The 26083-nt window shown below is 38.9% G+C and overlaps 1 protein-coding gene and 1 long non-coding RNA gene across 8 annotated transcripts; both read right to left on the bottom strand.

Moving 5' to 3' along the window:
* Positions 1 to 25534, bottom strand: DNAJC15 (DnaJ heat shock protein family (Hsp40) member C15). 6 transcript variants are annotated; one of them, XR_012040409.1, is made up of 9 exons: positions 25345 to 25534; positions 18283 to 18334; positions 16530 to 16622; positions 16267 to 16340; positions 8221 to 8297; positions 6649 to 6698; positions 3491 to 3561; positions 480 to 524; positions 1 to 392 (listed from the first exon to the last, which is right to left on the bottom strand). XR_012040409.1 is itself a non-coding variant. In XM_072850159.1 (8 exons), the coding sequence occupies exons 1-7, from the start codon at positions 25447 to 25449 to the stop codon at positions 514 to 516; spliced, it is 483 nt and encodes a 160-aa protein (XP_072706260.1). In that variant the 5' UTR covers positions 25450 to 25526; the 3' UTR covers positions 1 to 392; positions 480 to 513. The 6 variants fall into 6 exon arrangements, 4 of the variants coding, with proteins under 4 accessions (XP_072706260.1, XP_072706258.1, XP_072706261.1 ...); XM_072850159.1 differs by lacking the exon at positions 6649 to 6698 and having other exon boundaries at positions 25345 to 25526; XR_012040408.1 differs by lacking the exon at positions 480 to 524 and having other exon boundaries at positions 324 to 392.
* Positions 22434 to 25318, bottom strand: LOC140646354 (uncharacterized). Of its 2 annotated transcripts, XR_012040411.1 has the most exons (4): positions 25082 to 25318; positions 24557 to 24752; positions 23443 to 23580; positions 22434 to 22728 (listed from the first exon to the last, which is right to left on the bottom strand). It is a non-coding gene; the product is annotated as an uncharacterized lncRNA (long non-coding RNA). The 2 variants fall into 2 exon arrangements; XR_012040410.1 differs by lacking the exon at positions 22434 to 22728 and having other exon boundaries at positions 22788 to 23580.
* Positions 25535 to 26083: the final 549 nt, after the last annotated feature.

The raw sequence follows: 26083 nt of genomic DNA, 5'->3' as shown, positions 1-26083 counted from the left end.
AACATTTTCAAAGCTTGTAATGGATCGCAATTCAGTAAAAATACACTAAAACTGATACACAGAGTCATAGAATATCTCAAATTGGAAGGGACCCATAAGGATCATTGAGTCCAACTCCTTGCTCCTCACAGGAGCATAACTGTACATAACTTTACATAACTGTAAAAGATTTCAGTTTGCTTTTAAGTAATCTTAAACTTTTAATTATGACAATAAATAGAAACAATCAATGCAGTGTTAAGAAACTGTGTGGAGCAAATAGATATGAAAGCTGTTGCACAATGCATCTGCTGAATCTCTTATGACCCAAGGCTTCGGATTTCAATTTTTGGCAGTGGATTCCAACAAGTCTTTTGCTTCATTTATTTTTGTTGCCAAGTAAGGTGATCCACCTGAGAAGAAAAAGGGGAAGGAATACCATTTACACATCAGCATTAAGTACCAAACAACTTCACTTGCAGCATCCCCTTATTACTCACTTTTATGAGCTCCTCCTTCCTAAATAGATCCTTTTCATACAACTGCTTAAAAAATGACATTGATATGAAGTAAACTAGTTGATAAGGAAACATGAGAAACATAATCAAAACTGAAGTCACTGAAGAATAACGCTGAACAATTTGTCTAGGAGAGAAGACTGAAATCTGAAATCACTTTACATCAGTGTGATTTAGACTTGCAGTGCAATGTTGCTGCAAACGTATGCAAGGTCAGCTGTCTTGAACATTCATCCAAAGCTAATAGCTATTATTTCCACCCACCCCAAAAACTAAGAGGTAAAATTTTATAAATAATTTTGACAAAGAATCATTAAGTGCGTGCACATGCACACACAAACAGCAAGCCTCTCCTGTGCTAGATGCCCAAAATTACCAGCCAGAAATGATCACATTAAAGCTATTTAAACATGGTACGCCTTCTAACTTCTAGTCCTGAACACTGTCATTGCTTTACGCTTCATCTAACAATCTGATTACAGTTCAGCGGTCTTTTTGTGTTTGTTTTTTTTTTACTCTCCCCTTGAGTGCCAACCATCTGCCTACGGTCACCAAAAACAACATTACAAGGTTTGTATCAGTAACTTACCACTTACTATAATACACCTATATTTTTTACATGAAAATATGATTCCAGCAGTACTGTGCACTGAATAGCCTTTTCCAAGGCATCTGTTCAATCATAATTTTTCATTCATCGTTTCATTCATTCTATTCTATTCATCAGAAAAGATAATGATAGAAGAAACATGCAGAACTAGTTGTAGACACATGTGGCAAGGCTTGCTTAAAGACTTCTTCAGGACATTCCTGCAGGAATCCAAATCATTAGAAAGTAATTTCATAGTGTAATAAAACAAGGGGAAAAATTAATGGAGTTCTCTTGTTTGTGTTTTGGTTTTGTTTGAATGTAGCCTTAATAGGCAAGACACACCAGAGGAAAGTGAGGCAGGGCAGGGGAAGGGTAGAGAACTGGCTACTGGAAAAGGATTTTTTTTTTTTTCTTTTTTTAAACCAATTGGCTTTTTAGCCAGGAATAGTATTTACTACATTTGAGTACTGCTTCTTTCAAAGAGTAGACAAGGGGATCAAACAAACAGTAAAGACTGAAAACTGCAATAAACAATGTATCCCAAGTAATTTTTAAATGTGCACTGATATTCTACATGTAGTGTTTTCACTACATTTATATCCTTAAGTGCCATATTAATTTTGTAGCCCTCCAATGAGAGAAAAATCAATCTCATAATTGCCTAAGTGTTTGTTTATAATTAGGGCAAGACCAAAAGTCTTCTCTCTTCCTCTTTTTCTGTGAGCAAATATTCTTTCATAAAATTAGTAACTGATAAATTAACATACAATGTATCAATATAAAAACACTTTTAAACTGAACTATGTAAAGGTTCATAAGCAACCACTTCAGTAGCACTCACTGGGGATGTTATTATGCAAACTTATATATATGTCTTCTTTATTTCTAATAATTCTCTCTTCAACATTTGGGATCTCAGATAACATATGTAACTTTTAATATCTGTAATTATTGCCCTTTCTTCTATCAACTCCGTCTGGTAAAATATTATTTTAAAATAGTATTCTAATGTTGAATATTATTTTTAAAAGCACATCTGTGCTACCCACAGCCAGAAGAAATCAAGATATATACATAAGCAAACAAGTCTCTCTGTGATGCCACATGTTTAAGATTACTCCAGGCCCTAGCTCCACAGCTGAAGACATTACACAAGATTTTTTTCTACAGCCATGCCAGAAGAGCTGCAGGGGCAGCACAGAGGCACAAATCCCTTCAACTGGTGTTCCTACTGAGAAAATGCTCCATGTTAATAGCACACAGGAGGGCTCACTACATCCATCCAAACCTACACTGTGCCCAGCTGCAGGTGCATTACAGCTGTTAAGAGTGGGTTGTTAAGATGTACGATCTTTGTAAAGGGAACTGCCTCTTTAGGTCTACTCAACATCCACACGGAGATTCACAGTTCTGGCTCACATCTCTAAGTACTGCTACAATAAACTTAGAAGTTCATCATCAAAAAATTTTGACCTAATAGGTACTCTAGTGGTTAAGAGGCCTCTGACCATCATAATATATTAGAAATGCAGAAGATAATTTAGTTTCTATGTCTGTGCAGCTTATACATTCTAAAGAGTGTACAAAAATGAAAGTGATAAATCGAGTAAGCAGGACAACTTTAGAATTAAACTGAGGGGTGAAGACAGCAAAGAAAAGCATCAACTAAACACTTCCCATGGCCAGTGGTCACAGTTATTTTTTCATTTTCTTAAAATGGGGTGTTGGCAGTGAGCCCTGTAATTCTGTCAAAAAAGATGTAAAAACCCTCCCATTTCCCCTTTTGACTTCTGAAATACAGTGCAACTCTTCACCATCTGTTATTTTAAAGTAGAAACAGCAATGAACATATGGGCTTTCTTTCTCAACCAGCTGTAGTGTAGTTAAAGTTATAATAATAGTAAGATAAATTTACATTAAAAACCTGGCCAGTAAAGCAACAGTGCCCGGCTTTACATTTTTTCCAAGTGAATTCCAGGAAGTGTGAAATTCATCAATGATGTATTTAGTGACTGCAGAACATTTCCCCACAGAAATTTACTTTCATACATGTGACTGGTTCATCTCAGTTCAAAACAGGACTGTCAGTTTAATAGGAAAATGTTAGTTAATTTCTTCTTATTTTTGAATAAGTTTTTTTAAAGGGTGGAAGACTGGTCCCTGAGCTCACAGTTTTACCGGAAGCAGCACACGTCTAGAAAACAACATTAAAGAAAGATGGGTAAAACTGTGGTTCATAAAGCCTAGTTTATCTGAGAGAAGACACACAGAAGCTCAAGTCTATAAATAAACAACATACATTTGCATTCAGTGTGGTTATTTAAACAATCAGTAAACTTAAAGGATCTCATTTAAGACTCTTCCTTTCCAGCTCTGGTTAAGAAAAGTAATAATTATTTACCTTTATCAGGATGATTCAAAATCATGATTCTTCTATGGGCCATTTTGATTTTGGCCTTGCCAGCAGATGGACTGCAAAAATAAATTGAAGTGCTTACCATAAATGCCACTGCACTCAGGCTATAAATTAACAGTTTATACTGGCTTCAAAAATAATTAAAACTTGAGATTTTCACCATCTTGTGGACAAAACATAAAACTGCATCTCTGAGGAAGTAATAACAAAGGCATGTAAGACACACCAAGAAGGACATTTTCAAAAAGCCTGTGCATTTGACAAATACAAGTATCTTTCACGTTTTTTTAAAATGCAATACATCCACTCATTTAAAATAAACAATTGGGGGCTGCGGGGGGGCGACGACCAGCAGCTCTATAGTGTATCTAGCTCATTATTCTTACCATTAAATGCAGAAAACACATTTTTTCCTCCTAGAAAATAAGTATTTATACGACCAGTGACAAAACAACAAATATTTAATATTATCCCATTTTGTTCTACTGTAAATATTTTTATAGCTGCTATAAATAATTCTTCTTTCTGCTGGGGCCTGAAAAAAACCCTGTATTTGTTATTTTTGCAGAGCTGTTCAATGTGTTACATTCAGGGACATGCTGATTTACAAGTGCTACATAATGTTGTTTCCTTCAATGACAGATATATAAAATATGTACTTGGCCTAAATTAAATATGTACCTTACCAGACAAATAACCACTTATGGATGCAGTATGCCAACACAGTAAGGCTATCATATGCAAATGGACAGTTTGAATGGTTTAGTTTTTCATAATTTGTTAGCATGCAGAAATGAAGCAGTGTTTTCCACTTCAGGTGACTTCTTAATCAGTGATGACTTAATTAATTATCTTTTTGTAGATACAGTTTGAATGCAAGGTATCAGCCTAACTACATTCTCGAGGTAAGCAACCTCTAATTGTTATTCTGTCACAGGGAAATTAGGGTATGTTGCAAAAATAGTTCATAGACCCGCAATAAGAAAAGAATCTTCAGCGGAACAGAAAGTAACCCAGAAAATAAGAATTAAACAGAGGGTAAAAGGCCTTGAACTATATAAATACAAAAATGAAACGATTTGATATCAGACAGCTAAAAATAACAATCATCTATATTTTGATTTGTAAAGCTGTTGTTTAATAATAAAAAGGAAAGTTGATATACCACATTTAGAAACTTAGATGGCCAAAGCGTAACTGTGGAAAAGTTGCAGTTGTGCATTATGGAAAATCATGCAGTTCTGCTCCAAGAAGCAACTGTGAAAATGGTGTTTCATATCAAATTTGCTTCATTTATGAGATATTGCTTATCCCACAATCAGATTGGCCTCTAAAGATTCTTAATCACTATCAAAAGAATGTTTAATGTCAAAATTGCATTTTTGTTGAACTGGTACAGCCTCACAACCTGAGTCACACCAACGTCATGCTGCATTCTAACATCACCAACTGGCTTAGAAGTTGATCACCTTGGTGGGAACAGTCAATACGCTGGACGGCAGGGCTGACATTCAGGGGGACGTGGAGAGGCTGCAGGAATGGGCTGACAGGAACCCTCCATGAAATTCAACAAGGACAGACGCAGAGCCCAGCGCCTGGGAAAAAAGAGCCCCTCGCAGCGCTACAGGCTGGGGACTGCTGGGCTGGGGAGCGGCTCTGCTGGAAGGGACCCAAGGCACAGCAAGAACTAGAGCCAGCAGCGTGCCCTGGCAGAGCAGAGAAGGACAACAGCCTCCCAGGCTGTATGAACGCAAGCATGGTCACTAGGTTGACAGAAGCAGCTATTCCCCTCTACTTGGCCAACCACATCTAGTTGCTTGCATACAGTTTTGGGACCTCTGTGCAGGAAAGACATTGGCCAACCACAGCAGGTCCAACAAAGGGCACCAGGATGGTTGGGGGCTGGAGCACTCAGCCTTTGAGGAAAGGCTGAGGGAGCAGGGCTCGTTCAGCCTGCAGAAGAGAGGGCTGCTGGGGGACCTCACAACAGCCCCCCAGCATCTACAGAGAGTTCAAAAAGAACATGGGTCCAGGCTTTCACAGTCATGCATGGTGGGAGGCTGAGAGAAAATGGGCAAAAACTGGAGAGAGAGGTGCGGGCTGGACATAATACTTTTTCACCCCAAAGATGGTCCAGCAGTGACACAGGTTGCCCAGAGAGGACGTGCGTTCTCCATCCTGGGAGTCTTTCAAGACCCACTGGATAAAGTCCTGAGAAACCTGCTCTGACACCAGTGATGGCTCTGCTTTGAGCAGCAGGTACAACTAGAGACCTCTTGAGGTCTCTCCCAACTTGAGTGGTCTTATAATCATATGATACACCTGTGCAGTAAGCTGTGTTTAAAAATAAAATAAAATCAATTAAAAAAAACCAACACAAAACCAACAAAAAACAAAGCCACAATGATTAAACCCTAAATACGTTTGTGTTTATACACTTATACAATGTACTATGTTTTTTTAATGTAATAACCTAATTTTTTTGGTTATGTCATTTATGTTTTAAGAATAATGATTTAAACATTTTTAACTAATGCATTTATATATTTTGTACATTAACAAACAATTAAATATTTCCTATGGAAGGAAAAATATGCATCTTGTTTCATAGAGGAAATGGTACAATACAGAAAATTTTACTAATTTTTATCTAGAATTTTAACATGATTTTCAGACATATTTGCTAGCTTCAGAAGTTCAGCGTTAGGGACTTTATAGTTGTAAACCATTATAGTTAGAACAGCTATATTTTGCTAGCATCTGTTTTGTCTAATGTTTGGAAAACACTCCTAACATTTTCATCTCCTATGTCATCTCAGACATTCCCCCATCTCTCCCATCAGCAGTTCATTCTACAGAGTACATAGTTGTCAATATTATTGCTATGTTTATACTGAATTTCAGTAATCAGTGCTGCTTCATAATAACTAATGCAAGAACACTAAAACTTAAAATTAGTCAATATTTATAATACAGTACTTTGTAGCTTTGGATACCTTTTACATAGTTTAAATACAAATAATGCACATGCATGTTTCTACCAAAACCCCTGCAATCTTACAAGATAGTTATTAGAGAATAACATTTGGAATGTGTAACGGGCCAATACATTTTAAATTTAAAAGCTACCATTAAATACTCACCTTTATCATGGCTTGTATTTATTATTTATACTGCCCATGCATACTCAGCACTTGAAATAATGAAGAAAGTCTTTGCATTAAAATTTAATACGACTTGGAAGTGACGACACAGAGGACAAGTGTTACAATAATAAGATCAGGGCCTAGACAGATCTAGTTTGTGCATACCCTGGCATTTTCCATAACACTTTAAAACTCACTTGCTTTTTTTTTGGGTGCCATTTATATATATAATACAGTAAGCAGTGAGTTAAAACTGGTCTAGAAAAGTGTTTAAACAATGTGAAAATTTCTGATAAAGGTGTTAGTCATACTTCTACACAGTTAAAGGCTCAATCCATTAATCATTAAGAACTTTCCTCAAATCTGATTAAGTCTTGATATTTGCAAGACTCAGTCCAAACACAACAAGCAGTGTCACTGTTCCCAGTGCAGACTCAAGCTGTTAAAATTAAAAATTAAAGGGGACTGATTTCAGATGTGATGAAACTTCACACATGTACATGAGCAGTGTTCAGGCTAGGCATTGCCACTCTAAACACACTTCAATTAAGCTGCCATGTGCTACTCTGGAATATCACTGAAGTTGCCCTTATAAAGTGAAAATGTTAATACATTATCGTAAAGGCCAAAGGAAATATTTCTGAAGAGCATTCCTATAAATCTCTTCTTCAGTGTGCAAGTATGAAATATTTCAAATAAATGTAAAGTTCTATTTTACAATTTCTTAAAATTAATGCTAAATCTGAATTATTTCCATTATGTTAGAAGTAAACACAAATAGCACACTGAACAGGATTTTAAGTCCCAGTTTTCACCATCTGAAATAATTTCTTCTGGGGATAATTAAAACCATCCTCCTTATCTTTTTTTTTAACCTTAAAATTCAGAACTGATCTAAACCATAAATAAGAAATCTACTACTTAAGGTCAGATCTGCTCCTCTCACCTGGAAAGCCCTCAAACCCACCACCTGCTTTACAGAAAACACTAAGGTGTGTGGCCATTGGCCATCCAAATATTTTTGAAAATATCCACTGAAAAATTCCATTGAATACTCAGCCTGGAAGTTATTTCCCATACCTACTCTAAATGACAAGTCTCTCCAAGTATTTTTGTTTGGAATATGCCACAGCTTTTTAAATACAAACAAATAGGAGTGGAGAAAGAAAAAAATAATATTACTGACTTACAAAAAAATGAGCAAAATTGATTTGTTTTCGTTGTTTATTAATATAATCTACAATATTACTTATCTTGAGGGTTTTTTTGGAGACCAGGCCACGTGATCACACTAATTAGCACAGTATGTGCTATTCTGATTATTTCTAGAGCACCAATTCTCCACTGCAATATGTTACCGTGCCTTCAAGCCAAACACAAGTTGCATGTTTTATTAGCATTTTATTGTTTGCTTTTTAGCTTAAGCAGAATATTAGAATGGTTTAGAAGCCATTAGAAGTCTTTTTAAAAAAAGTTACGATTTTGGCAAGAGTATTCCACATTCTCGCAACAGGCATTTTCTTCATTCAATACTTACTAAACAAAAATATATTAATGCAACACACCTACCTTACACCTAAAATAAGACTAGCTTCTCGCCTACTCATTTTCTGTTCAAATCCTCCTTTATAGTATGATGAAAGACTCTAAAAAGAAGAAAGGGAAAACAAGCAGTAATTAGTCTCATGTATAAGGTCCCAGGACCTAAATTGTATTTATATGACCTCATTCAGAGCATTACATTCATCTATAACTTATTTCGAATGCATGGAAAGACTACAAACCAGATAATATGAAACGACTTCTCCTGAGTGCTAACACATACAAAAACCAACTTAAAAATAACTGTGTTTTTACAATCTTCTGCTGCTAATAAGAGATATTAATAGCTACAACCATTAAAATCCTGCCTTCAGGCAAAAGAGTCCAGAATCAAAGTACATACTAGCATAGAGTGGTACAGTGTGTGTGTTGGGGAGGGCAGGGGAGGGAAAGGGGGAAACTTGTTTAGAACGGCTTTGGTACCACCGCAGTGGAAAATGGCAAAAGTCACAATACTTTGGCATCCAATGAATTATGGACAATCACCCTGAAGCCCAGATATTTCTACAAAGAAAGCAGGTAAAAACAACAATAAAAGGATAAGAACAGATAAATATAATATACTGATGAAGAGTCAGTATGTTTTTTCACATGAAGGAATGTTACTTCAAAAAAAAATAATCAAGAGTTCTTTGAAGGAACCCTGAAAAATAAACAAAAATAACCAAAAATTAAAAAAGTCTTGGCATAAAGCCACAACCTCTATTTCAGGAAATCAATCCTAACCAACTTTTGCCTTTACATCTTTCCCCAGACACCAATGACTGATGACAATTAGATACAGGATCTGGGGTTGGTTTTTTAAATTGACATGTGACACTTTAGCCACTGTTTTAAGAAGGGGAGAAAAAACACAAGTGGGAAAAGAACATTAAAGAGAAGGAGATGGAGACGAGAGTAAATCCTTACAACAATTAATGGTCATAGGGAATGGGTTGAAAGTATATTTATCAACCATCAATATATTTTAAATTAAAAAAAGAGTTACTGAACCACCATTGATGGTTAGCAGTGATCTCCTCAATGTAAATGTTTCTATAAGAAGAATTAGGGACTAGCCCATTGCAACACAAATAATAACTCTAACCTGCACAAGTCCCAGAGGCAGCAGATGTAGCTCCAAGACAGCCTGCCTTTGGGAACTGGCACACAGAAATCACTCAACAAGACTGAAATTTTTTCCTCAATGCAAAACCTATCAACTGGAGAAAAATATTATTCTTTTGTTGCTATCAAAGGGAAGTCTGGCCTCAGAGCTAAAATTATTTTAAGTGTTCCTTCTACCCCCAAGTTAAAATGTGCCCGGCCCTTAATAAAACACTGTTCTCACTAAATATATCTATTCATATTCAGTGAGAATTTTGCCTTATGTTTACACAAACACTCTTATGTAATTTCAAAAGCATTAAAGCATTTAAAGGGCTCTGTCTATGATATCTAAGCAAAGCCTTTAATTAAGCTTAGGAGTGACATTCACCCAAAAGCGTGGTTCAGAAATGCTTCACCTATTGCTACCACAAAGTCACACACAGCAACAGAAAAGGTTTTTTGGTGTGCTGCTATGATCTGAAACTAATTTTATCTTCCTTCTTCCCACCCCAAACCATACACAAAATAACCACTACCGTAACACTACAGGTACCAAAGCTGAAGCAACTGTGGACGTGTCATGCCTATAACAAAAATCATTTGAGGAACTGCTGCTATAGCTACAGGGTAACACAACACAGGTCTGTAACAGTGCACACTGACACTGCAGGTTAGAGTATGTAACACTAAGGGAACACACAGGGCTTCTCCAGCCCTCTGAGAGGACACGATGCTAATGATTTAATGGCCACCTCCTCAAGGTAACACCCTTGAGGAGGCAGAACTGCACAGAAATTTGCAACGACGCCAAACAATTACTACAGCCAGGAGAGAAAAGCACACTTTAATGTCCTCTGAAAGATTTTCCAGAACTTCTCCCAAAGCAGCTTAGGTGCACATGGATTTCTGAAAAGGTTAATTCTTCTCTACCCTTCAACTCTGGCATACAACACTAATACAGGACGACACTGGTTCACTATTCATGTAGAGAAGAGCAAGATTTGAATTATCTCTAACACAGCTCATCTCTGTTCTTGGTAGATTTCATCTAAAATACTATTTGAAATAAGAGAACAGAGAGGGATGGTGTGCTGGTTTTGGCTGGGATGGAGTTAATTTTCTTCACAGTAGCTAGTACAGGGCTATGTTTTGGATTTGTGCTGAAAACAGTGTTGAACAGGGATGTTTTAGTTATTGCTGAGCAGTGCTCACACAGAGTCAAGGCCTTTTCTGCTTCTCACCCCACCCCACCAGCAAGGAGGCTGGGGGGGACACAAGAAGCTGGGAGGGGACACAGCTGGGACAGCTGACCCAACTGACCAAAGGGCTATTCCATACCATATGGCGTCATGCTCAGCATAGAAAGCTGGGGGAAGAAGGAGGAAGGGGGGGACGTTTGGAGTGATGGCATTTGTCTTCCCAAGTAACCGTTATGCGTGATGGAGCCTTGCTTTCCTGGAGATGGCTGAACACCTGCCTGCCAATGGGAAGGAGTGAATGAATTCCTTGTTTTGCTTTGCTTGCGTGTGTGGCTTACGCTTTACCTGTTAAACTGTCTTTATCTCAACCCACAAGTTTTCTCACTTTTCTGATTCCCCCATCCCACCGGGGGGGGGGAATGAGCGAGCGGCTGTGTGGTGCTTAGTTTTCGGCTGGGGTTATACCATGACAGATGGCTACAGGCTTAAATTCAGAAATACTTTTTCATGGTTTTAAAGCCTACTTCCTTGACACTGTTCTAATCTTGGGAAGCCCTGATTTGGTTCACTTCCAAGAGGAATGAAAAAAGAAATTCTGTTGTCTGTGGCCTTCGGCACATAAGCAAAAACAGTTTGTTGAACTGGTCATCAAGAAAAAAACATTTTCTTCTCCGAAGTGAAGCACGTAGCAAGAATAATCAATTCTTAAGTTAAGAACTTGATTCCAAACAGTATTTAAAGTAAAAGGAAACTAGACATAAAAGCCATTTTTCCCGTTGGTTAGAATAAGGGCAAGAAACTTTGAGCCTTCATTTTAGGAAACATCTTGGCAAATTTCTGGTTCCCTAATGAAACAACTTTTGCATGCTATTCAAACTAAAGCAATTTTTTTTTTCCTCGTTGTAAATTCTAAGTGATGGCTGCAATGAAATGAAACAATAGTCAAGATATTTTTCTGTTATGAGAACTCATCGATGAGCGGGCAGTTCTAGACACTTGATTATTTATTAACCCGGCTATTGCAAACGAATTCTGTACTGGAAAAATCATCGAAATGAGCTCTCCATTTCTTCATACTATTTGGGGTGAGGGGAGGGGCTATCATTTAATTTACTTCATTTCCTTGCATGTTGTTACTGTTTAGCAACTTATGTAAGCAAATTCTGCTTCCTGAACAAATGCTATTAATAGGTTTGGGGGAAAAAACAGAAAATGGCTGGACTTGCTCTGCAAATTTCTATTCACTCCTGCAAATTTTCACAAAAGCAGTCAGCTAAGAAAATCCAATCCATTTGGACTGTGACGTCTTCAAGATACTTTCCCTAGCATAGCACAGGGAAAGCATAATCACTGTTTCCATGCCAGGTAAGAGATTCAAAACCCCATAACCAAGACCATCCATCATATTACACGAAGTAGTGAATTTTTCTGAAAACTCTATGTGTTGTTCCACCACCAATACAGTCCTCCATTGAAAAAGTAACAAACATTGGAAGGAAAAAAAAAAAAAACACACCACCAACAAACCAAACTACAATAACAAACTATTTAGAAGCTGTGTTATAACATAAGCTACAATTTGCTAAGATCAACTTTAACTTCAGTTAGAAAAAAAATTATTAAATGGACTGCAAATTGCATTATTCTCTGGAAACTTCATTTTTCAATGACAGACAAGAGAGATGGTTGCTACCCTTACCTCTCAATTCAGAACTCTATGAGTCTGAGCAGAATCAGGCCCAATAAGGGAAACACAGTGCAAAAACCTCTAATGAAGTGCTATAGAAGACACCCTTTTCTTCTGGAACACAGAATTTTCAGGATTGTGGAATTTGAGTATTTTGACAGTTCATTTTGCCTAGAATTGCTGTTTCTATCTTCAATATCTTCTATCTTTCAACCTTCAATATCATTGATTCAACAAAGAAAGGTCATGAATGCTACTGAAATACTTCCTTTTTTTCTATTTCACATTTTAAAGAAATATTAACATTATAAGTAACAGCATTAAGGTCTGTCTGAAAAAGAAAAGCCAAATGACTACTTAGTGCTACGCACCTTCTACTGGCAACAGACTCTTGTCACTACACACAGACACAAAACAGTGTCACTGGCATTTGTGACAGCAGTAACAAAACTAGGCTCGAACTAAAAAAGCATTTATCTGGAAATTAACATTATGACTTGTCATAGAGGGGAAATTACAATGTGTCCTCCTATGTCTTTCTCCACTGAAAAAAAGATGGTAGAAAACTTCAGGACTAAATTACGGCAGCATTTAGACTTCATATTTAAGAATATATATTTAACTGCAGTAAGTTAAAGTTAAATGAGAGGTAGAAATTTAGAATAAAACAGAACTTTTACTTGCCTTTACTTATTATTTTTGACTAAAAGATGAGTGCAGTTGTTGACTGTACATGTTACTTATTTAGATAAGTAAACAGAAAGTTTCAAATACTCAAGATACAGCAAGCAGGCATTTTAAATGATCACTTCATAATTGCTCAACTTGACCTTACCCAAGTCATTTATTAGTGAGTAGGAAGAAAGGATAAACAGCATCTGGATTAGCTTGAGTGACTGCAACCAACATGAACTGTGATTTCTATTGCAAACGGGGGGGGGGGGGGGGGGGGGAAGAGTTGCAAATGGGGGTATGAAGAGTGGGAGCTTACAGAGAGAACAAGCTAGCTTTTAAATAAGCAGCTGCTTCACAGTCTCTCGAAAAAAGGAGGTGAGGAGGGACAGGGTTTGATTCTCGAAAGCTAGAGTAACCACTGTAAATTATAGTGACCGAATTAGGCGCCTCCAAACACCACAGGAAACCAGCAAAGTAACACTAAGCCTAGACACTAAGTGTCACATGAGATGCTTTTTCCAGTAAGCATAGGTAGAAGTACTAACAGCTTGATTTCCTTTGTCAATATAGTTTAGAGGGCAATATGCTCTAAAGAAACTTGATGAAAGTGCTAATCCACAGATTATACTCAGCAGCTTCAAATTCCCCAAACAAAATCATGATGTAAAGCCACTAAAATAAGAAGTTTGGACAATAAGCACTTACATAGAACCTTTGTACCTAAAGTTTTCTCTACTGTTTTAAAGAAAAATTATAAATAGGAAATAACTGATTGTTAAGGGGAGAAGAAAAAAAACTTAGAAAATATACAATCCAAGAAAGTAGTAGCTGTGGTGTAGTAAAGAAGAAGTAATCTTGGTTAAGAATTATACAAGGGTCTTAAATTTGGACTACGATTGTTTGAAAAATATCATCGCTACCCTCACAAATGTAAAGCTGACAAATACACACAGTTAATGGTAAACAGGAAGAGAGGGTTTTTACTGTTTTCAGCACGTCTCATCTTCCACTGAAAACTTGTATTTTCAAGTTCAGAAATAGAACAGCAGAAGAGAGATACTCTGCTCTGCTGAGACCCCACCTGGAGTACTGTGTCCAGCTCTGGATTTCAGCACGGGAGAGACATGGACGTGTTGGGGCAGGTCCAGAGGAGAGACAAAAATGATCAGAGGGATGGAACACCTCTCCTATGAAGAAAGGCTGAGAGAGTTGGGGTTGTTCAGCCTGGAGAAGAGAAGGCTCCGGGAAGACCTTATTGCAGCCTTTCAGTACTTAAAGGGAGCCTGTAAGAAAGATGGGGACAAACTTTTTAGCAGGGCCTGTTGCGATAGGACATGGGATAATGGTTTTAAACTCAAAGAGGGCAGATCCAGACTAGATGTAAGGAAGAAAATTTTTACGATGAGGGTGGTAAAACACTGGAACAGGTTGCCCAGAGAGGTGGTAGATGCCCCTTCCCTGTAAACTTTCAAGGTCAGGTTGGACGGGGCTCTGAGCAACCTGATCTAGTTGGAGATGTCCCTGCTCATTGCAGGGGGGTGACTAGATGATCTTTAAAGGTCCCTTCCAACCCAAACTATTCTATGATTCTATTAATCTACTGGAAATCAACATACAATTCTGGGCTGTAAGGCAGGATGTGAAGGCAGACAGAGGACGCAGCTCCAGGACTAGGAACACTGAGAATACAGAAGCTCCTGGGTTGCTCTCTGTGGTTGTTCATGAATTCTACAAGACTCTGAAAGTTACTGTGGTGAAAATGAGATAGGCCTGTAATGAGCTTGGCTCAGTCAGTATACCAGTATTGAGGGGTACAGTTTCCTAGGAACAGACACCTCTCTGTGCAGTAGCATGTCATATTTCAATGTGTTAAAAAGAGTCACTGCCTGCTTTCTTATGTGAACATGTCTGAATTTAGATTCTGTAGCCTATACCTACAAATGGATAGAAGAAGAAATGCTGGAGTAAAACTGCTGGGGAGGGAGGGTGAAGACTGAAGTACTCCCTACTGTGAAGCCACATGTCCTTATTGCTAGCTACTTCTAGCAAGCCTGCAAGTCAGACTGTATCCATATCATGTGAAAGCAATTTAATTCGCAGTACCTAAAGTCCCCTCCTGCTGTTTTGGCAGGCAGCTTGGGAATCTCTCAAAAAATTACTTTGAAAAGGAAAAAAAAAAAGTGTTGGTCTCACAACAGCAATGCAATAGCAGGACAGAGCAAAAACTGATCCAGGAACACTGTTTCTGGCTGACACATGTTGCGATTAAGAACAAGTGTGGACCAGCCCCAAGAGGACAGCCCATGTTTCAAGTCTTTCCCTCCCCAGGAAGCTTGCATTGATCAAGCTTGCACCTTCAGCACATGAACACGAAGTACAGATGGCAAATGAATTTGGACTCTAGTGTCTGTCTATATACTGTAGACAGGCTCTGTGTTGCAACTGACCTCACATTAATAGGTACAATGCTAATGATCACTTTTTAAAAAAACCTACTGTTAATATATTTTTCAAGAAATAATAATCTGCGACAACTACTCCCTCAACACGCCCACCCATCAGCATCAAGAGAGAATTTGTACTCCTTCCACTGTGGATAACTGTTCACAGACTATGAACTCTGAAAGAATACACTACCACAAGCAGACATCTACCTCACTGGGAATTACTTTAATCAAACAGGAATGGAACATATTTATTTACCAGAGGACAGTATAGCCACTGAAGCAAAAAGTAAATGTTCTTGAATATTCCTTGCATATGCTCCTCTTACAACTCTCTACCTCTTGATTTTTTTACCTCATTATTATATTTTTAAATATGTAGGGCAAAACAAAGAACAAAAACTTGGTTAAAAGTTCAAATTAGCTGGGGAAGAAAAAAAGACAACTCATGTGAACAAGAAAACAAGCTCCCCCATCTCTATGGCAACCTTTCCTAGAAGTTTATCAATTTGTCTTCTTGATTTTTAACACTGAAAGAAAGATTACCAACTTCTTCCATTTTTACCTTCTCAAAATGAAACTGCATGTCATCACTTTGTAATCTCTAGGAATTAGCTATTTTCTCACAGTGCATTTCAACAATTTATCCTACGCTTACTCGCAAAGTAAACTGAAACATGGAACATCACCAGCAAAATCAGAACTGTTTATCAAACTCACAAACATCTTTTGATATAGCTTCATGCATAGGGATTTAAAATATACCAGATAATACACCAAAACATTCACAGTAAGGAGCACCCCTACCCTGCGGGGGGGAATTTAAGTAGCACTTTCCATATTTAACATAAAATGTTTCCTTTCTAAATACTTGAAATACAAAATCATAAATTTAGCATAAAGTAACCTCTAAACTTACAGAAGTTGAAATCCTCTTTGCTGTCTCTGTAATTGCCTGCTCCAATGGTTTCCAAAGGTGGAAAGCATAACGACCTGAAAAAGATTGAAGTTAAATGAAATTATAACCAAGAGTCACTAAAAGAAAAAAAAAAAAAAGTCTCCAAATGATGTTTAGCAGCTTATAGGAGAAAGAATTTTGGTTTAAAAAAAAAAAAAAATCAAAATCCTTCCTTGTTAATCTTTTTGTCTCATTCATTTGCTGTACAGCACCGTTGCACTTACTGCTTTTCAAGATGTTCAACAGCCGGTTTTGGATCCTGCCCAGCCAAAGTCCCACGGTAAACTTGCTATGGTTTACATTTTCCAGTCTTTGTACTATTGGGGGAGGGAGGGGAAGTTTAGTATATTTAATCTAAAAACCTAGTCATGGACTACAAAGATCCATTGCGTTTGCTCACAAAATAAGTAGATTTAAATGCATTTCAATATGATAAATGAAGAGATCTGCCTTGTGAACTTTAAGAAAAAGGGCAGTATGAAACATTAGCTTTGGATATACATTATTTATTAAATACTGTTCAAAGGTTAAGTCTTCAAAAAAAGAAATCTATGTACTACACATTTCTTGCTGTGATGTTGTAAGCTTTAATCACACATTTTGTAAGTACTTCATTTTTTATTTTGTTACAAAGAGAGGATCTTCTGGGATTCAGAGCCATTCAACTCCCCACCAGCAGTGAACGTCTATAGCTAGGAAAGGCTAGAGGGAACTCTATTAGACTGCGTTCTCAGAAGTACAAAGCAGGCCTATCAACTTCAGAATCAAGATTTGTGCCATGTTACTGGAGGATTTTCCTGTAAGTCCCCTCTCCCCGACAATTGTTTTGATTAACTATTCATTAGCAATGTAACTTACTATTATACAAATGGAAAAACTTTTTATAAAATGTGGCTCTGCTTCATTCAAATAGCATCTTGCTTTCATCCTTAAAATATGTGATGTGTCCACAGGTTATTTTAGTTATCTAAGCCTGTGCCTATGTTAACACAGAAGTTAAAACCACTGTTAGAGTATCACTGCTGAAATGCTATGATGTACTAATATATTACCTCACCTTCTTAACGCTTTCTGTTACCACTTCTTTGCTAGCTGCCATTAATTCTTCAGCTCAATCAGCAGAAGAAATTCTAAGAGCATTCCTCTTCTACTTCTATACAAACACAGAGCTAAACCAACTGCTTAATGGGTGTACATCACCAAAGATCTTGTCTTTCCTTCCCCTAATCAAAAAAACAACACAGCTGTACCCAGCAAGCACCTGCTGAAGTTTAGTGCAACTTGTTTATCTATTCATCAGCTTGTTGCATCTGTTCTTGGTGTATGCATTTGCACATAGCTGACCATGGTTGCTTTTATATGCTGAAAATAATGGGAATTGATTTGTGTATTTCAAAACCAGAATAGACCACAGTTACCTAGTCTGAGTAACCCAGAGTATAAATCATGTTAAGCCCATGCCCTGTGTTCAGACTAGAACCTATTTTTCAGAAGATCATACAGTCCAGATGCAAAGAGTTCAGGTAACAAACAATGTACTATGGGAACAGTTTAGTATGATAAATCACTGTAGCCACTAAAACCTTCTATTTTTCTCTATTTGAATTTGTCGAGCATCACCTTCACCTCACAAGATCCTGTTGCACTCTTCTGTACTAAAGAACCTCCACCTTGCCATATGTTATTAAATAAACAAAGGAAGCTTTTCACATTACATTTTGCAGACAAAAGCAGATGGAACCTTTTAGCTGCTGCCCATAAAATTAGTTTCTCCAGCTGTGACCTTTCAAAAAGAATTTTGGAAAATATGTCAAAGATTTTGAAGGGACAGGAACTATAATTGGACACTATTCTCCATAGCGCACTCAAGTGACCTTTCCATCTTCCACTATTTATATTCATAAAAACTTCATTAACCCTTTTGGAAACAGCAGCTCACAAGTGACTGTTCCACACTTGGCTGGTAATTTAGCTTACCTGCAAATGCAACAGTTGCAACACCAAGCCCAACTGCTATCATAGTTCTGGCCTAAAGCAGAAAAATAGGAATCAGAATAACACGCAAATTGTATTTTGAAATATATGCACCTTTTACTTTAACAGAGAGTATTTTTGATGTCTGACATGGACATTTCATATATAATTTACAAGAAAGATAAAAGTAAGTTCTGTATTCCACAGGCTACGTTATACTTCAGCCCCACTACTCCATGCCAATGCATCAGGGTTTAACTTGGAACCACCCATCAGCAAATCAGTGAACAAACATGACAAAGCAGCTCACAGTATGTAATGATAAAAACACAAGGCAGACAACCATTCAGGATTACTTGAAATTACTTGTGTAGACTAGTTCAACACAGTACATAACAGAAAGTATCAGTTTATTACAAAAACATGAAGAGCTAAAAAAAATATCGTTTTGCAAAGTCCTTCACTGGGAATCTCATCATGACATTGCTTGAATATGGTATTGGAATATTAATGTAAGTGCTACAGCCACAAATGTACGTTAGTGTCTTCCATTTTTCACACTTTGATTCACAGAAGCCCCAGTAAAGACATGAAGCCCAGTAACCTCTTTCCATTACTTAGTGTCAGTCACTGCCTGGACTCTATCTTATAGTACAAATATTTGTAAATAGGCAGACTTCTGACAGATTTCAGACAGTGTTCATTATAAGCCAAAATTCGCTTAAAGTCTAACTGGGCTCTTGGAACCAAACCCACAAAACAAAACAAAAAAGACTTGAACATCTGATTTAGACAACAGTAACTTCTAGCTTTTACTAACTCAAAACCCCCAGATTATGTGTACGTATTTTCCTGCACAGTGCTTGAAGAAAGTCAGGCATCTCAAGAAGGCTGACAAAAAGTATCTCCATGTTGAACAAGAAGCTGCTGAAAGATACGTAGTAAACCCTGAAGGAGGGACTGCCTTCTCAAACGTTTGCAGAATTCAAGAAGGGTAATGAGCATTGCAAGTGTTGGGGGCATCTCTCCACTTCTGAAAAGCCTACATGTAATCTTTGAAACAAATGAAACAGTCATCTGTGGCACTACCTGTCTTATCATATGATAGTTCAATAATGCCTTGAACTTTCCCCCAGGAAACATGAGAAATCAGATTAGGCCTGTTATGTTTTGAATTCAAAACATAACAGCAGTGAAAATGCTTTTATCACCAGACTGTCTCTTCCATATATGACTGACTTCTGCATTTATCCAATAACTAGTTTATACATTTTCTACCAACAAGCCTGACAGCAGGACTTAAAGCCCAAATTTCAATGCAAGTGCCCTAATAACTGGATTTGGAGCCAAGTTGCCTTTGCTACTAAGATTCCTGGGGCTAAAATTCTCTTTGATTGTACCCAATCTTATTTCTAGACAGAGAAGGAATAGGGGAAGAGTTGGGAAATACTCGTTTTAAAGCCTTGTAGAGCTGGCTCAGGAGGGGCTAGAACACAGGTCGACAACTTTCCCAGCAAACGGGCAGCTGTACAAGATGTAGGCACTGCCATCACGCCCAGTGGCTCCTACGGCTTCGGCTCTGAAGGCAAGTGGCTGTGATTGCTGCCTGTAGTATTGAGCTCAGTATGGAAAAAGTGGTAGCCTGCTCTGAGCTCATCTAGAAGCAGCTGTATTCCTCTCCATCCAGCTTCTGGATCCTATGCATTTTAACTATGTACCTACCTCCCACCTACCCGGATGCAGCTATTCTAGCTATTTGCATAACATAACACTACAATTGCCGAGAGGTTTCTAGTAGAAAAAAAAAAGAGACTCACTAAACATACTGAAAGTGGAGCTCCAAAGTTAAGACTGGGGGAGTTCTGGCCTTAAAAATCTGCCTGTCTATCCCATTTCAGTAATCTAACTCTTCCATTTTGGTGTAGTCTTCAGTCTCGATATTAGCATTCATTTCTGAATGTAAAAATAATGTGGTAGTTTTATGTCTGTTGTTCCTTTCAGTTCCACGAAATTTCCCTTCATCTTTAGACCATGAAAAAATATAAGTATGTTACCTTAAATGGTAGAAGATATAAAATAGCAAAGCATACAGTTCATCTCCTCACTAAACTAAAACTCTTTTCATTTCTTCTCACAAGTCGGTTTTCCCAGGCTCTCAATATTCAAACCTTCTAAAAAATTCCTCTAATTCCTCTGTTTAGACACTAACCAGAAACAGCCACAACATTTCTGAAAATATCATAACCCTATAGAAATTCTATATTACTCTGTTCTGTGGTTTGTGACCATGGATTTATATTCAAAAGACTTTCTTTGACTTGTTCAGAGTGACAGCGAGAATCTTTTACTAAGTGGTTACAGTCAATTAAGAGCTCAACAATGTATGAAATAGATCACACTGGCAAAAAAAAAAAAAAATTATTAGCTTGTGCTTGTCCAAATTAAGTTATACTTGCTTTGCTACCAAAAAGGTGGTTTAAGTCTGCAGTTTACAACAAGGTATGTAGGTTGCAACAAGGCATTAGCAGCAGACACCTCATCATAGGTAAGGCCAAGCACAGAGACCACGCTAATAAGTAATACCTGGACTCCGTCAGTTCAGTGCAGAAATAGCTTAAGTGTTTTTGCACAGTAGTCTGGGAACACAATGTAGAGACCCCTGAGGGCCTTTTATAATCAGCCACGTCCACTGGGATTCATTATTTCAACTTCAGTGGAAAGCACTAGCAGTTAGTGTAAAGCTAGCGTTGCCTGGAAAATAGCAGGTAAAAAAGAAGCATGGCAGCAGCTCTAGAATAGGAGCAGTACACAGGACCATGAATATGACCACGAATACAAAGACAAGCCAGAAAACTAGGTAAAAGTGATGGAAAGCTCAAGCCAGAGAGGCATGAAAGATTGTCCATGTTTTGAAGTGAGGTACAACCACCAGAAAAGCTGAGAAATACTGGTTTACGGTAACTCACCTTATTTGCATTAACGAGCAGGTTAGAGAAGAGTCGCTTGCCACATAGTAGCAAAAAAGTGATAACTTATCATACCAAAGCACCTTGAATGTTTGTTATGGTGTGAATATATCCTAACTATACACGTGATAAAAACTGAATTTGAATCAATGTAAGAAAGATTGCATGGTTTGTCTTATACTGAGACAGCCTCTCTCATAAAATTAGTGGCAAATTCAAGTACTAACCAGTAAGTCTTTTAAGTCCAGCTTGACTCAGTTGCCTTTTCCAAGCTTACTTAACTCAGTTGATTATTTAGAAGAATAAGTCAAGGTTAGTCTGGTGCATTGAAATGTAGATTATAAAGTGCAAAGCTTTAATTAAATATATTCATTTCATGTCAATATTAAATGAAAGCAACTCACTATCATTGTGGAAGGGATCAGTTCATTTACGGCATGCTAATACAACTACCATCACAACCATTTTTGGTTCCCATTGCTTGAAAATGCATTTCATTTCAGACTCATAAGGGCTAAAAAAACCCAAAACCCAACTACTTACTGACTTTCAGTTATGACAGAATTGACCTTCCCCCCTACCTTGAAAATGCCGCTAAGAAATTTCTAAGATGTAGGTTTTAAATGAAAGCATTCTGTTAAGATCCATGAGGGAAAAATAAAACCATAAAAGATTAAAAAGTAACATCTGTCCCTTTCTTTATTCAATGAATCAGCTCCCAAAGGTTAGTCATCAACCCTATGCTATTCTGCTGATCTCAGTATTTTCATTTTACTATGTAGTTCAGTTTTCAGTAACAAACCCTCTTAGATACAGAAAACAATAAACCAGAGTTTTGCTAAATCTGCAAAACCTGATTTTTTTTAATTATTTTCAGAAACGTGTACAAGAAAACACACACATTAGAAAGGTAACTGCAAGACCTGACTTACCAAAGTGTTTGGCAAACAAAAGAGGATAAAGCATATTAATTAACATACAGTACGTTTAGAGGTATACATCATATACTGTCAGCATACAGAGATCTGTGGCCTAATCCTTTAATACATAATTTTCCAGTAGCCTTAATTTTCTTAGCAGAAGAAACAGGGAAGAATGATATATTCTTTCTGCAAATTTCTAATCCACAGTGTCTGCTAACTTGCCATACTAAAAAGAGATATAACGACTTCTGTAATTCCTAGCATTGCAGCTTCTCCTTCTATGAAGTAGAAAAAAGTTAAACTTATAAATATAAAAAGAATTTCAAATGCATAATTTTAAAATTTCAGCACAACACTATTACATCTGACCACAGGCTACAAGAACCACCTTTATGAATGTTAAAACATACCTGCTTGCATAGGATTTGTATTTTATACACTGGTTCTTCTAACACAATCAGTGAAAACACCCTTCTTGGTCAAACGCAAAATATTTTGCTGTTCTCACAACTAGTTTTCAGACACACAGCAAGAGCTCTACTGTCTTTCGCCTCAGAAAGCTACAGCATAATGGAATAAAAAGCACAGAGAAAATAATCATTTGCTCCAATGGGTTGGATAGCATTTTGTTCTTAGTCCACACTTAATCATGGATCAGTAAAATAGGAAGTATATACTTACACTGAAATAAGTACACAAGTGTAAATTGCTTGCTTAACTAAAAACTTTGTTTTAGGAAAGTTTGGTTTTTTTAAGTGCTGTGTGGTGCTAAGAAGTAGGATACACAAGTATATTAACCAAATGTACAATAATATTTCTGAATCTACTTTTTCCCTTAAATAAAAATTATTGACTCAAAATAAATGATTGTTTGGTATGGAAGCTAGAATAAGGCTTCTATTCCTCAGAAGAGTAGCTGCTACAGCTTATTGGAAGACTGTTTCAGAGCAAACCACCTCATTAACTCCATATGGAGACAGATACATTTCAAAGTGGGATTATATCATAAACTACCTGAAACAGATCTGATTTCATAATCTAATGTTTTCCTTCCAGTCTTACCTTCCTATGAAATTTAATTTATTTTCCAATAGTGAATTAAAAGTAATTTCATCTAGATGCTGTTCTCCATACTCACCCAATTCTCATGTCAATTTGTGTCATTTATTTTACAGCAAGTTTTTTGGTTTGTATATAAAACTATGCCTAAAGTTTCTGACAGTTTTTCATAGGAAATGTTACCTGAGCAACAGATTTACTAATACAAGCATTACCATAAGGCATTCAAATCAATCTTCTTGAGTGTGTATTAATTAATAAAGGCCTCTTGCGGGTCTTCTTGAGAACAGACTCTTTATGCTTCTACTGTTGTTCTTCTGTCACTCCAAACTCCAAATGCTTTTGTAAAACAGCTACAAGAGTAAAGTGATCAAGATCAAGTGAGGACAGCTAACATCCAGGACATCTCACAACCAAGATTCAAGGTAGGATATTGAACAGAGCTCTTTCAGCCCTGAGAGACTGATGCTGCTGTTACTTCTCCTACTACTCTTTCCTTCCACTGTGGCAAGAAGGCCTCATTAACTCTGTACAACGTCAGAGGAACAGATGCACAGAACAGATTGCTATTTCGCTGTGGCAAAATTTTAGAATTTGGTTATATGCAACTTGACCTCCTCCTGAATTCCCTAGCCAGGAATCCAATAAGCATGGGTATTGTCCCTTTTTCCACTAACTATGTACATGATACCATCTAGAGAAACTCTGAAACAGCTTCTACCACCAACCATATGCTAACAGCTTACAATGTATATATGCCTGAAAAATACTGTATTCTCCACTGAAAGGCCTGGCTAAAGAATAAATTCCAATAGAAAATTGCAGCAATCCAGCATCTAGTCCTCTAAAAACCTACCACAGTCTGGACCTTTGTAAGAACCTGACAAAACAACTCACACCAACAAAGCAAGCCATACTAACCCCAGATGCAATTTTTATCCCAGGCAGGTAAGAGTCAAAGACTCCACAAAATTCACTAGGTATTTCCCTGCTAGCATTCCACGGGGAGAGTACATGGACGTGACAATAATGAGTTTCAGAGTAAACTTCTTAAGATCACACAGCTTGCTGTTAAATACATAGAAAGAGTCTCGGGGGGTGGGGGAGAAGTCCTAGACTGTAGTAACAATGAATAAGTAACTTAGAAAACTATGATTTTTTAAATTGTATTTTTTTAAAAAAGAAATGTTTTAGAGGCAACAGCATGCACACAGTGAAGTACGGCAAATACATATTTAAAGCCATTTTAAAACCGTGAAATCTTCACGAACCAGTACTTTAAGCAGCGACCCATGTATTTTTTCCAACTTTTTTCCAAAGAGAACTTACTGTCCTCGAAGTGACCAGTACGAAGGAGCGGGACAAAGTTACAGCACCCTTTCCACTACCGCAGGGTACGGCAGAGGAAACTTCAGAGGCATTTCGCCTCCGCTTCGAGGCCCGTCCAGCCTCTCCCACATGACAAACTGTTAGGTGAGGATTACTCTCCCGAAACAGAGCTCTACAAAACCATTAACGCTCGAGCCTGCGGTAACAAAATTCGCACAGTACGTGAAAATTTCACCGGTATCATCCCTTTACGGCAGGGGAATGAAATCTTAGGCCTTGTCTGCTCGTGCCTGTGAACGCCGGAGCAGCACAGCGCTTTACGCGGGGGCTGGAGCGCTCCCGTGTACCCCGCTGCCCACGCTGCAGCTCCGCCAGGGCCGCGCACGGCCTGAGGCGAGGGGGCACAAGCCTCCTCGCCGGGCACCACCACCCCGACCTCCCTGCCCACCCCCACGAGAGATGGCGAACGCCTGCCCCCCGCAGCCCCATGCCCCGACCCGCTGCCCTGGAGCTCACACACGTTACCCCGCGGGGATGTGACAGCTCTGGGCTGGGAAGCAGGGCAGGTGGCGGCCTCACGGGCCGGACGGGCCCAGCCGCCACCCAGGCCCCCAGGGGGGCACCCCTCGGCGGCGCCAAGCCGAGGGGGAGTAGCGACCCCCGCCCCGGCTCTGCGGGCAGCGGTAGGGGGGAAGGAGGACAGGCAGAGCCGGCTGTTGCCCTCCCCTCTCCTCGGCCGCCACTCGCGGGATGCGCTGCTTCCTCCTCCCAGCCCCCGGCGCGCTCACCAGCCCTCGGTCCAGTTCGGCTTGGCCCTTGCCGGCGCCCGTAGGGACCCTGGCGTACTCGGCATAGCGCAGGCCCTCGGAGGAGGCCGCGGCTCCTTCCATCATGGCGGGGGGGGGGCGGGGGAGGAGGAGAAAGCGCTACAGGTCGTCCGGAGGGACAAACATCTGGAAGGACGGGTTCCGAAGCGCCTCCCCTCGCCAATCTTCCGGGCGGGGGGCGGGGCCAAGGCTGGCGCGTGCGTCACGGCCTCCATGCGTCACGGCCTCGGTGCGACGGGAGAGGGCGGGCGCGGCGGTGCGCGGGGCCGGGCGGTGCGCTGGCGGGGGGCGGAAGCTGTCACCGGCGAGGCGAGGCCCTCACGGTGGGGAAGGAGCCAGTTCCTGAGGGACGGCTCTCCCAGCCCACCGGCTTCACGCTGGGTCGGCCCCCAGGGGCTGGTGTTTCCTTCGTTTGTTCTCCTGGCTGCTTTGAGGAGCTGGAAGAGTGGAGGTGGCTGCTTGTTCTAAATCCCAAGACAGCCAAGAAAGAAGGGCGGGGGGGGGAGACATGAGGGGGTGAGAGATAATTCATGCATAAAAAAATGGGTAAAAAGAAGGAGAGAAAACACTTGGGAGAAGGAAAGGCCGCACAGAGATGATTCATGCCATCTTAAGAAAGAATATAGGATTTAAGAAGGGGGAAAACATATGTAAAGGAAGGATAAAGAAAAATTCATCTGGGAAAAAAACCCCAAGCAAA

This window comes from Ciconia boyciana, chromosome 1, assembly GCF_034638445.1.
Source record: "Ciconia boyciana chromosome 1, ASM3463844v1, whole genome shotgun sequence".
NCBI lineage: Eukaryota > Metazoa > Chordata > Aves > Ciconiiformes > Ciconiidae > Ciconia > Ciconia boyciana.
The sequence above is the reverse complement of the archived record's forward strand: the minus strand, read 5'-3'. Positions and strand labels throughout refer to the sequence as shown.

What these genes read in the sequence shown, in the direction of transcription:
- DNAJC15 (XM_072850157.1), bottom strand. Translation starts at nt 25,449, where the DNA reads ATGATGGAAGGAGCCGCGGCCTCCTCCGAGGGCCTGCGCTATGCCGAG. An exon ending in TGCAACTGTTGCATTTGCAG is followed by an intron (nt 16,623 to 18,282) that starts GTAAGCTAAATT and finishes CTCCCCCAATAG; the next exon opens with TACAAAGACTGGAAAATGTA. An exon ending in CAAAGAGGATTTCAACTTCT is followed by an intron (nt 8,298 to 16,266) that starts GTAAGTTTAGAG and finishes TCTTCTTTTTAG; the next exon opens with AGTCTTTCATCATACTATAA.